A 13234-nucleotide genomic window follows, 5' to 3' on the forward strand; every position below is an offset into this window, starting at 1 on the left:
CTTTAAAAGTAGAAAATGTTGGGCTTCCCTGGTGGCGCAGTGGTTGAGAGTCTGCCTGCCGATGCAGGGGACACGGGTTCGTGCCCCGGTCTGGGAGGATCCCACGTGCCGCGGAGCGGCTGGGCCCGTGAGCCATGGCCGCTGAGCCTGCGCGTCCGGAGCCTGTGCTCCGCAACGGGGAGAAGCCACAACAGTAAGAGGCCCGCGTACCGCAAAAAAAAAAAAAAAAAGTAGAAAATGCCAAGCTTGAAACCATTTCAAGCTTTTGAAGCAAATGGGTAGCCCATGTGAAGGCTTCCTGAAAGCCAAAATATAGAAAATGGATTTCCTTTAGTCACCGGTCTCTATTCCTGCCTATCTGAGCAAGTTTTATAACAATTCGTATAAACCTGAAGAATGAGAGTACTATCAGACATACTAAGCATACACTAACACAATGCCGAAGATTCAAGTTTCTTAACTGTATAGAAATATGAGATGTCTAGCTTAAGGTTTAATAAAAAATGCATTATAGTGTTAGAAAACTCTGAGTGCTTATGTAAAAACATGTACCTTTTTAAGACTAGTTCTAAGTGTATTCTGCTTTAGGGCCATCTGTATAAATGGTGTTAACTATGGCTGAGACAGAAAATACAAGTAAACAGTTAATATGGAGAAAAACTGAAGAGTGCAGTGGGCTTGGAAAAAAAAAGTAAAAAATATAATGTAAACTCTGTTAACAGAAAATTTCTTACCAAAAGAAAAAAAAATACAAATTTCATAATATTTTCATTTTGGGAAGTCTAACCAGAAAGACAAAAATTAAATCGGTACTTTCAAGGGGTTCTGCATGCCAAACACTACAAAATTATCCCCATTAGCAGTACTGTGAACTTCCAGTAAAGAGAAATAAAGCTTCTCTCTGGAACTTCACCTATATAACAATACAACACTCTCTGGTAATATTTCAGTACCAGGGTACAAGCTAGGGAAACACAGGAGAGGTAATCTGAGCAAGCGCAACTTTCTAAGAATTAAATGTTCTTAAGTTCAACAGAGCTTATGGGACTTCTCTGGCGGTCCACTGGTTAAGACTCCATGCTTCCACTGTAGGAGGCACAGATTCGATCCAGGTTGGGGACTAAGATCCCGCATGCCACATAGCTCGGCCAAAACAAAACAAAAAAACAAAAAAAAACCAAGAGCTTAAAATTCTGTGAAATCTAGAAAATAGTATGTCAGTTCCTCAAAAAAAACATAGAATTACCATATGATCCAGCAATTCCCCTTCTGGTGATATACTCAGAAGAACTGAAAGCAGGGACTCCAACAGATATTTGTACACCTGTGCTCATAACAGTATTCACAATAGCCAAAACGTGGAAGCTACCCAAGTGTGTACCAACAGATGAATAGGTAAACAAAATGTGGTACACACAATATTATTCAGCCTTAAAAAGGGATGAAATTCTGACACATTCTACAACATGGATGAACCCTGAGAACACTATGTTAAGTGAAAAAAGCCAGTCACAAAAGGACAAATACTGTATGATTCTACTTATATGAGGTACCTAGAGTAGTCAAGTTCATGGAGACAAAAAGCAGAATGGTGGTTGCCAGGGGCTGTAGGGAGAGAGAAATGGGGAGTTAGTTAACTGTGTTTTAATGGGTACAGATTTTCATTTTTACATGATGAAAAACGTTCTGGAGATGCATGGTGATGATGGTTACACAACAATGTGAATGTACTTAAAGCCACTGAACTACACACTTAAAAATGGTTAAAGTGGTAAATTTTATGCTATGTGTATTTCACCATAATTTTTAAAAAGGAATGAAATTCTGACATAGTCTACAACATGATGAACCTTGAAGATATTATTCTAAGTGAAATAAGCCAAACACCAAAAGGAAAATATTGTATCATTCTACTCATAAGGTAATTGGAGTAGTCAAATTCCGAGAGGAAAAAAAAAGTAGAATGGTGGTTACCAGGGGCTGAAGAGAGGAGGGGATGGAGAATTATTCTTTAATAGGTAGAGTTTTAGTTTGGGAAGACGAAAAAGTTCCAGAGATGGGTGGTGGTGATGATTGCACAACATGAATGTACTTAATGCCACTGAACTGTACGCCTAAAAATGGTTAAAATGGCAACTTAGAAAATGTAGCAGTATCCAGATTTTATATCCTGTTTCAAACCATTGACTCTGGTCCAAGGCCTGGGAAGATGAGAAATAAACTAATCCAAATACAGATGAATGCCACCAGATAACAGACTATCATGCCAACAGAAATACCATCACAAATTCTCATTCATAAGTTCCAATACAACAAGGACATGAAATGACTATATCTGCACTGTCCAAGACTTGGAATGTGGCAGTGCAACTAAGGAATTGATTTTAACTTCATTTTAATTAACTTAAATTGAAACAGCCACAATAGCCATGTGGGTAATGGCAATCATATTAGACAATATAGCCAGAGTGGTATACTATTCAGTTGAAAGGCCTTTGGTTTTTATCATTTACTTACACACTCCCATTTTCCAGCAATGCAAAGTATACAGTATTCCTATGTTCACTGAACTAACTGACGCCAAAGAAGTTGTACACGAACATTTTCTATTTTCTAGAAGGCTTGCCTTTCAAAAACATGTTTATGTTTTAAGAGTCACTTGACTGGGCTTCCCTGGTGGCGCAGTGGTTGAGAGTCCGCCTGCCGATTCAGGGTACGCAGGTTTGTGCCCCAGTCCGGGAAGATCCCACGTGCTGCGGAGCGGCTGGGCCCGTGAGCCATGGCCGCTGAGTCTGCGCGTCCGGAGCCTGTGCTCCGCAACGGGAGAGGCCACAGCGGTGAGAGGCCCGCGTACCGCAAAAAAAAAAAAAAAAAAAAAAATGAGTAGCACAATTAATTAGCCCTATAAAGAGATGGTCTTTGCTTCCATTGGTTTCTGCACTGTCTACTAATTTTGGTTACTAGAGGTAGACAAAGGAAACTACTAAGTATTCAGAGCAGTCCACTGTTAAATAGGCTTCCTTTAAGATCTGTCTCAAAATAATTTTGTCTTTTAAAACACTTGGAAGACATCAGTGATATCTGCCTAGCCCATAAAACAAAAACATGGCTGTAGGCTGTTTCCAAGAATTTTGGTGGAAAAAAAGCTTAATGAATGTAGATTCTTCAGAAAATGGCTGTTTTATACAAATACCAGAGAAAGAGAAAAGATGCTAACTCATAGCATGGGCTGAACCATGTCCAAATTATACCGTTATAGCAAATCTATTGTCACCAGGATCATTATAACTATACTAAATGACCCTAAGATTAGTAATTATGGGGAAGAGGGAAGTAAGGATAATAGTTTTTCAAAACGTATATTATTCAAAGTGGTTTTGAAACAAACCAGGCAAATTCTGTTCCTTACCAATTTCATTTTTTCGTTAATTTTCTTAGGGACTGTACAGTTTTGGATGCTACTTTATATGGCATAATTTTAGTTACTACATTTTCTGTTTTCAACTAAAGTAGATTTTTTTTTTCCTAGCCACGGTGCGCAGCTTGTGGGATCTTAATTTCCCAACCAGGGACTGAACCCGGAGCCCTCTGAGTGAAAGTACAGAGTCCTAACCACTGGACCACCAGGGAATTCTTTATCAATTTCAAATTGAAAATTAAAACACTATGCTACTACACTGCATGTTTTGTGACTACTCTAAAACAGATTTTTGGTTTAAAATGTCACTTAGTGACCACTTCAAGAAAGGCTTATTGTGTCAAAAAGTTCCTCTCCTTTTCTGTACTCGTCATTCAAAAGCATAAAATGAGGGTAATAAAAACTTATCTCATAAAGACTGCTTTTTAAAAAAAGATTGGAAAGACTGAAAATAGAGCATCATAGGAGACTGAATAATATTGTTTATTTTCAATCATCCATAGATATGTTAGAGAGAAGCAGCAAAAATAAATGAAATTCATAGAAAAAGACAAATCTGAGTCATCCAACTGCCCCTTTGGAGGTGCTACAAGCAGCTATGCATTCAGGAACATTTTTAAGAAATTGTGTGTCTACAGACTGCCAACAAACACATGAAAGAATGCTCAACATCACTAATCATTAGAGAAATGCAAATCAAAACTACAATGAGGTATCACCTCACACTAGTCAGAATGGCCATCATCAAAAAATCTACAAACAATAAATGCTGGAGAGGGTGTGGAGAAAAGGGAACCCTCTTGCACTGTTGGTGGGAATGTAAACTGCTACAGCCACTATGGAGAACAGTACGGAGGTTCCTTAAAAAACTAAAAATAGAACTACCATACGATCCAGCAATCCCAATACTGGGCATATACCCTGAGAAAACCATAGTTCAAAATGAGTCATGTACCACAATGTTCATTGCAGCTCTATTTACAATACCCAGGACATGGAAGCAACCTGAGTGTCCGTCGACAGATGAATGGATAAAGAAGATGTGGCACATATATATTACTCAATGGAATATTACTCAGCCATAAAAAGAAACGAAATTGAGTTATTTGTAGTGAGGTGGATGGACCTAGAGTCAGTCATACAGAGTGAAGTAGGTCAGAAAGAGAAAAACAAATACCGTATGCTAACACATATATTTGGAATCTAAAAAAAGAAAAAAATGGTTCTGAAGAACCTAGGGGCAGGACAGGAATAAAGACGGAGACGTAGAGAATGGACTTGAGGACACAGGGAGGGGGAAGGGGAAGCTGGGACGAAGTGAAAGAGTGGCATGGACTCATATATACTACCAAACGTGAAATAGATAGCTAGTGGGAAGCAGCTGCATAGCACAGGGAGATCAGCTCCGTGCTTTGTGTCCACCTAGAGGGGTGGGATAGGGAGAGTGGGAGGGAGACGCAAGAGGGAGGAGATATGGGGATATATGTATAGCTGATTCACTTTGTTATAAAGCAGAAACTAACACACCCTTGTAAAGCAATTATACTCCAGTAAAGATGTTCAAAAAGAAACTGTCAGAGATCTTGATCTTTTTTTTTTTTTTTTTTGCGGTACGCGGGCCTCTCACTGTTGTGGCCTCTCGCGGAGCACAGGCTCCGGACACGCAGGCTCAGCGTCCTTGGCTCATGGGCCCAGCCGCTCCGCGGCATGTGGGATATTCCCGGACCGGGGCACGAACCCGTGTCCCCTTTATCTGCAGGCGGACTCTCAACCACTGCGCCACCAGGGAAGCCTGATCATTTCTTAATAATCATGGTTTATTCCTTCAACTATGGGTATCAGATTATATAAACATCTGAAAGGATCCTACTGTCTATTGGGGGAGACAAAACAAATCTTCAAAAAGGTTAAAAAGATGATAAATACAATTAAAGTGCTTTCGGTGTTGGGGCAGGGGCAGAAATGACTTTCAGCGGAAGAGAATCTGTTAAGACTTTAAGGAGAAAGAATTTAAGCTAGCTAGGCTTTGAAAAGATGGGCTAGTTTCTTCATTTGAAGACAGGATTGGGGAAAAGTAATAGTAAAAGTCCAAAGGTAAGAAAAAAATTAAAATATCATATAACCAGACAAAGGCTGAATCCCCTCCCCACAAAAAACCATTTGCTTATTCCGGGAGATACTACAGCTGTGTGAATGCTGATGGGAAGGATCCAGTAAAGAGGGAGTTTTAGGATACAAGTGAGACACAGGATAACCAAAAGATCAAGGTTCCTGAGAATTCAGATAATAAGATGCAGAGCACTAAAATCGGACAGAAGAAGCAATTGGATACACATGCTCAAGTTCTACCAATCAGAGGTGAAGGGTTGGTGATATATTGAAGAAAGGTGTGAGAACGACAGTCCCTGGAAAAAGACAAGACCTAACAAAGAAAAAGGGCCAGTTAATGGGATAAGGTTTTGATGAAATTCAAGAACTAAGACTTCTGTTTAACACAATTTAACTGATTGAAACATCTGTTTGCCCTCAAATTCCCTCCAAAATCAGAGTAAAAAGATTTTTTTTCCCCAAGGATGAGAGAACCCACAAGGACAGAAAATGGAAACACGAATGGTATTAACAAAACTGTGAAAAGGAGAAAGCTGCTGGGTGACTGTTAACTCTCAGAGAAGGCCTGAGAAAGTTGAAATTTGCCTGATAGCAGGGAGGGGGAAGGGATAAGAATGGGGGAAGCCAAGAGGCAAACTAATTCCAAAATCCCAGTAAGGCTCAAGAATTAGAAGTACTGAGATACACCTGAAGACAGATGCACAGATAGAACAAATAACAAAGGAATGGCTTCAAAATCTGTGTAAGCGGTTTAGTTTCCTAGATTTTCTCCCTGACTCTGAGGGGCCAGGCTACTATACTATCCTCCCACCATCACAGAAAACTCAAGGTTTACTTTGCAGAGACTGAAGTAGAGTGACTCTGGACTCTTGGACAACAGACTCACCTAAGGACAGGAGTATCATACTGAAAACAGATTAAATAAACTAAAGTCTACATACTTAGCATTTAGATTCATCCTCCAGTTCATTCTCCTACCTGCCACTGGCAGCCTAGTTCATAACCTCCAGGCAGAAGACTAGAGAACTCTCAGGGTAAAAGTGGTCCAAGAAAAAAGACCAACAATGAGAGTGAAGAGATGAAGTTTCCCCTCTCAATTCTCTGTCAAATGAGGGAGTAATTCAAGAAAAGATCATGGGATCCAGGATTCAGCACATCCAATACAAGAAAGAAAAAGGAATTCCCCAGGACAGTGAGATGCCAGAATAATTATGCAAGAGACCTGGAGAACAACCAGGCCAGACTGAAGCAGGGAGATAGAGGGCTCTCGGGAGAGGTTTCCTTCCACCAAAAAAGTGTGAACATACTAAGAGGATATTTACACTTACTAACAGAGAGTTTGGGATGAATTACTGTAGATATATAGAAAATAAGGCAAACGTGAAAAAAAGAAAAAGGTAATGATTACCACCAAAAAAAAAGTTGCACAAAAAAGAAATTATCATGGTATACACACTTCATGATTCACAATGTGTAATGATTTAACCAGAAATGTGGTATACCTATGTTAACCAAAAATGGTATACCACAGGTATACCTATGAGTGATGGGGTGTGAGGAAGCGGAGGAAGCCTAAATCTTCATCTTTCATAGGAGAAACTATGAAACTGCTCTTTTTTCTTCCTAAATTTTGTAAAACTATTCCCATTTTATAACTTTAGAAAGTTTTTAAAGTTTGGCTTAAATCTTTAAAATTTTAACAGTAACTTTTATTACTAAATTAACAATAAATTAATAAGTTTTTTATTTTGATAAAATTAAAATTATGTAAGATTTCAAAAAAGTAAAAACTATTACATGACGTTACTTGAGATTCCTGAGCCAGCAAACTAAAAGAATTTAAGTTGGTTGTGTGATCGGAGCTCAATGCATGAGTTAGTGATTTGGGGGGGGTTGGTGACTTTTTAGCAATGACAAGTTCCAAGATGTGACTGTGTGACCAGGTGGCTTAGAAAAAAGTAAAGGAATTAAGAAGCCAAAGTGTTAGCTGAATTGTCAATCCAGATGCTGAAGTTGCCTAAAAATTATGATGTGTGACTGTACTATTTTCCAGGTCCACTTTTCCACTCTTCTCTACCATGTTTTCTGCCCCAGTATGCTGACCTCTATGGAACAGATCAACAGGTTCCTGAGTCCCCTAGCTTAGGGTTAGGTTTGCCCAATGGGGAATCCCAGGAGGAAGTTAGGAGAATAAGGTGTAGATATTTATTCCTCCAGCTTCCTCCCTGCAGAATCACCTCATGCTGGCTATGCCCCTTCCACTGAAAACTACAATTCCTCTCAAGGCAGCCAACTCCATACTTCTCCTGAGAGTCCAAGAAGTAACCACTCTCTCTCTTACCTCTTCTGGCTGTTAACAGCTTAGGGCTGTTAACAGTTTGGCTACAGGGTACTACACCATCTTTTGTGGCACCCCATTATATCCACATCTTTATAAACAGTACCTTTATAAAACAAACCCTCCTCAAATTAGCCTATTTCAAGTGTGCCATCTGTTCCTGTTGGGACCTGACTGTAAATACTGATAATAATGATGATGGTGATGATGTAAGGCTGTAACAGAGACTAGTGGAAACTAAGTGACTAATATTTAAATAACAATTACTAACATATTTTGAGTTCTAGGTTCCAAGAACTTTGTTAAGCTCTTTGTAGGTATTAACTCGTTTAAACATCACAAGCAAAGATGTTTTTGTGCCAAGCAAAGATTTTTTTTGTCTGGTTCATTTCCATATACCAACACCTAGCAGTTGCTGGTACATGGTAAGCACTAAAATACTGATTTAAAATACATACAGCAATAAGCAGGTTTAGTAGGGAAGGCTGACTTTTGGTATGGTGTAGCATTTCTCCTATTTTTACTTTGAAAACTTTAAGATAAGGGACGTGTGGCTCCCCAGATCACAAAAACTAACTAAACACTAAGACCACATATGAATGATTTTCCTGTGTAGCCTACAGTGAGTCTTATTCCTTTCTCTTCCCATGTAGCCTACAGTCAGTCTTATTCCTTTCTCTCCCCATTCCTTTCTCTTCCTTTCTCTTCACCCAGGACTTGGGTTCCCGATTTTTTTTTAAGTGTAATATTCAAAGTTGCAAATTTTTAAATACTTATTATGCACTCACAGCCTAGGAGCTGATTCAAAAGGGCAGAGCATCTTTAAGTACTAGTTATGAGTTTAAAAAAAGAAATGGAAGGGGAAGGAGCAAATTTTAAAACATACTTAGGCATATAAAATGCAAAAATAAGAAAGGTAAAGTCAGCAATATGACCAAGTACACATTATCACACTGAATTAAAGCACTGCAAGGGTAAGTAGGAAAATTAGAGGAGGAAATATAATACACGAGATTCAAAGAACGCAGAAATACAATAAGTATAATAGGTTGCAATTAACCCCTCATTGGATGCTGACACAATTATCTGTAATAATCAAGGCAGCTACGATACCCGTATCTTATAAAGAAGCTAAAAATCAGAGGAAAGAGAAGGTTAGAAAACCAATATGCTGCAAAATGAGAACTGCAAAGATTTTCTGAAACGAGAATTGATTTTTTTTCTTTACGTTATGTTGCACTCCAAAACACGCGGAAAACTCACGTGTATAAGGATCTAGAAACCTGAGAAGTTTCGAGAATAATGTACTCAAACTAGAGTGAAAAGCAGCAAGAAACAGTGAGATGTAAGGCTATGAGTGGGAAGAAATTGCCGGAGTAACACCTGGACACCGAAGAGAGACGGATAAAACATCCTTAAGTGGAAGACAGAGAAAGACTGGGCTTGGATTTGGTTGAAGAAAGACAAAACGGAAAAGCAAGGCCTAAGAAACAAGTAGTAGCAAGGGTGAAACTTAGAGGACCAGATCGAAGCCACGAGCGAGAAGTACAGGACCTACAAACCAGATTCTACGGGGTGGGGAAAGGGCCACTTCGCGACCGGCCAGCTGCAACTAGTTTCCGAAAAGCCGCGTAGATGTAGCTTCGCAGCCCCACCCCGCGGCAGCAGCTCCTCCCCAAGGAAGACCTAAGGAGGCCAACGGCCGGGCGCCGGCTCCAGCCGAGGTCCCACCCCGCCCTTGCCCCGCGGCGCAGAATGGCCTCTCTCGGCCCCTCACCGAACGCTGCAGCTCCCCAAGCCAGAACGAGGCGCGCTCCTTTCCGCTGGGATCTGGGTCGTGGTAGAGCGCCTGCACTGCCTGGTACACGAGCTGCAATGTCGGCTTTGCTCCTTCCATGGTGGTAGCGGCGGTGGCGGCAGCGATGGCTCTGGTGTTTTCTCCCGAGGCTTCTCCGGCTGCTCCGCCTTCGCGCTTCCTCACTTTGTCGGCCACGGCCGCTCCCTGACTGGCGCCATCTCCTCTTTGGCCGTTACCAGGGCAGAGGGGTTCCCCGTTGAAGTTACCCCCTCGGAAACAGAGGTTAGATCGTATTCAAGTTCCTGGTTGTTGTTCCGATCTTACCACTAGACTCTAGACTTCTGAGTCTACACGCCGGTGCTCGCCTCTTGACCCGGTGACTTGCCCTCAGAAAGCTGTCCCGGCCCGACACAGACCATGCAGCATACCTCAGCAGCCTTTACCCGGACCGGAAGCGGCAGCACCAAAACCTTTGGCACACTTCCGCCTGGTGCGGCGTAAACTGCTTCCTTCCCTGCACGCCTCCTCTTGTCTCGCCTCCCCCTCCCGGAAGTGACCCTACCGGGCCGGGAAAAGGAAAGAAGTGGTTCTCTACTTCTTTGCGTCGGACTGAAGCCTTAGGACCCTCGTGGCTCCCACACCTGTGCAGCTCTCCTCTCCTTGGCAATGGATCCGAGGTCTTTCCTCCTCCTTCCGACTTATCCATTCCTCTACATAGAGTCCTTTTGGACCCCCGTGGACAAGGTGCAGCAATTCAACCATCTGTGGAGTGTCCACTGTATTGCAAATTCAAAGATGATTTAAGACAAGATTTGTATGCAGACCCTAATGGAGGAGACAGACACGTAATCAAATAACTGTTGTACAAACCTGAAAAATGTGCCACTGAAATAAATACAAAATGCCTAGAAGCCCCTTTCCACTAAATTCTGATACCCAAAAAGATATTTCATTCTATTGCCCAGGACGCTCTGACTCCAGAGTATTTGCACAAACACACTGAATTGTGTTTTTGTGTGTGCCTTTCTTTCCGAATCAAACATCGATGGTATAACAATTCTCAATTCACAAAAGAAAATATAAATCTTGGAATCTGTACTAAGGAGAAAATTTCCAAACATTGCTGCTTCTCCTTTGCAATAATAAGTAACTACTGTAAGGTCGGATCTTAACAAACGGCACCGCGAAACAGGAAAGCTTCAAGTGAGCTTTATTAGGGAGCGCTCCCGGGCGAGGTTCATTGATCCGAGAGAAAGGGGCCAGAGAAGTCGCACCCGGGCGAGGGTTGGGCAAGATTTTATAGGGGAAGAAGGGAAAGGGGTGTGGTGAATCTGGGAGGGCGCAGGGTATTCCTTATTTGATGGTCTTTTCGGGTATCCTGGGGGACCGTTAGTCCCGCCCCTCGCAAGGCGGGAAGGCTGGGCTGGGTTCAAAGTTCCCAGGTCAGTTCCTGGAACTGGGTGGTCCGGAGAGGTTCGGTCTGATGCAACCTGTGAATCTGATTGTGTTCCCCTGCGTCGGGCCAGTTGGCCTTACAACTACTACTGGGACTTTCCTGGTGGCACAGTGGTTAAGAATCTGCCTGCCAATGCAGGAGACACGGGTTCCATCCCTGGTCCGGGAAGATCCCATGTGCCGCCGAGCAACTAAGCCCATGTGCCACAGCTACTGAGCCTGCGCTCTAGAGCCGTGAGCCACAACTACTGAGCCTGCAAGCCACAACCACTGAAGCCCACGTGCCTAGAGCCCGTGCTCCGCAACAAGAGAAGCCACCACAATGAGAAGCCCGTGCAATGCAACGAAGAGTAGCTCCCGCTCACTGCAACTAGAGAAAGCCCACGTGCAGCAACAAAGACCCAATGCAGCCAAAAATTAATTAATTAATTAACTGCCACCGTTTGATGAATGCTTACAATGTGTAAAGCACTGTAGTTATGAGGTCTTATTTAATCCTTTTAACAATTATACAAAGTAAAGCCCCATTTTAAGGAATAAGAAATAGGTAATCTGCCCAAGGTTACACATTTCTTAAATGAAAATCAGGATTTGAATCCAAATGTTTTGCTCCAAAGCCTGTTAAGTTGTACAATCCCTATCATCCTCTATATTAATTTATTTCTGAATTGTTATTGTCAAAAGATTTTAAATACCAATATCACAATGAAAACAGTGTTACTGTACACAGTTGATATAATTTCTGACAAAAGGAAAAAAACTTGATATTTTGGTTGCCTAATTCATCCATTCATTAAAAATTTAGTAAGACCACCTTGGTCTCTGCCCTCATGGAGTTTACAGACCAAATGCAAAGAAAGACAAGTAACTCATTTTAAAAGGTCTATGAATATCTACAAGCAAAAGAATGATGTTGGACCTACCTTGCACCATATACCAAAAATAAAAAAGAACCTAAATGTAAGGCTAAAAGTATGAAACTCTTAAAAGAGAACAGGAGTGTATCTTCGTGACCTAGGATTAGACAATGGTTTCTTAGATATGGCACCGAAAGCACAATTAACAAAAGGGAAAATAGTCCAATTTATCTATTTTAGTTCATCAGTTTAGTTAATCAAAACTAAAAACTTGTGTGTGTCAAAGAACACTATTAAGAAAGTGAAATGACAACCCACAAAATGAGAGAAAATGTTTGCAAATCAAATATCTGATAAGGGATCAGTATCCAGAACATATAAAGAACTCAGAATTCAACAATGAAAAGACAAGATAGGGGTTGGTCACTTGAAAGACTAAGCGTGTGATTAGAGAGTTGCAACTTTGGACCAGATTAAGTGCAATCACTTAACACTGATATAATCATCTGTGCCTAGTAATGAAACCCTGATCAAAACTCTGGACATTGAAGCTCAGTAGAGCTTTCTGGTTGATGAACAGGTTAATATGCCAGATGGGTGATATACCCTGACTCCACCAAGAGAGGGCATGGGAGTTCTGTCTTCTTCCCAGACCTCCTGCTATGTATAGCCTTTTAAATAAATCTTTAATTATATGTGTAGCACTTAACTGAGTTCTGTGAGTTGTTCTAGCAGATTATCAAACCTGTGCGGGTAGTGGGAACCCCTGAATTTGTAGCCAGTTGGTCAGTAGTTTAGGTGGCCTGGGGACCCCTGAAGTAAGGCTGACATTTGATGTGAAGGCAGTTTTGAGGGGGACTGAGCTCTTAAGCCTGTGGAGTCTGATACTAACTCCAGGTAGTGTCAGAATTGACTTGTCCTTCACCCCACTGGTGTAGAAACAGAACAGGTAAGATGTTCACGAAGTCTGTAATTTAGTTTAACAGACATAAGCCCTGTCCCCCCAAAAATAGATGAAACAAATATGTTAACAATTATTAAATGTAGGAGACAGGTAATTGTGGTCACTATACCATTCTCTCTACTCTGTTTGAAAATTTCCAAATTAAAAAAAATTCAAACTGGAAAAAAATTATGTCAATTTTTATTTATGACATGAAAAGATGTCAGAAAATATTATTGGAAAAAGAAACAGGTTATGACTCAGCATGTGAAAATACTCATTGACATGAAATTATATCTATGTTTCTATATAGGTA

At 41.0% G+C, this 13234-nt stretch overlaps 1 protein-coding gene across 1 annotated transcript in view; it reads right to left on the reverse strand.

Annotated features, from left to right (window-relative positions):
- The window catches only part of TNPO3 (transportin 3), a 53619-nt gene extending 43262 nt beyond the window's left edge, over window positions 1-10357 (reverse strand). Inside the window, exons 1-3 of the mRNA XM_033862694.2 lie at window positions 9643-10357; window positions 1554-1605; window positions 928-964 (exon numbers count right to left, since the gene is read on the reverse strand). Coding sequence (XP_033718585.1) covers window positions 928-964; window positions 1554-1605; window positions 9643-9762 — 209 coding nt within the window. The 5' untranslated portion in view covers window positions 9763-10357. The remainder of the gene's footprint in view (window positions 1-927; window positions 965-1553; window positions 1606-9642) is intronic.
- Between the last annotated feature and the right edge of the window lie 2877 nt (window positions 10358-13234).

This window comes from Tursiops truncatus, chromosome 9, assembly GCF_011762595.2.
Source record: "Tursiops truncatus isolate mTurTru1 chromosome 9, mTurTru1.mat.Y, whole genome shotgun sequence".
NCBI classification, from domain to species: Eukaryota; Metazoa; Chordata; class Mammalia; order Artiodactyla; family Delphinidae; genus Tursiops; species Tursiops truncatus.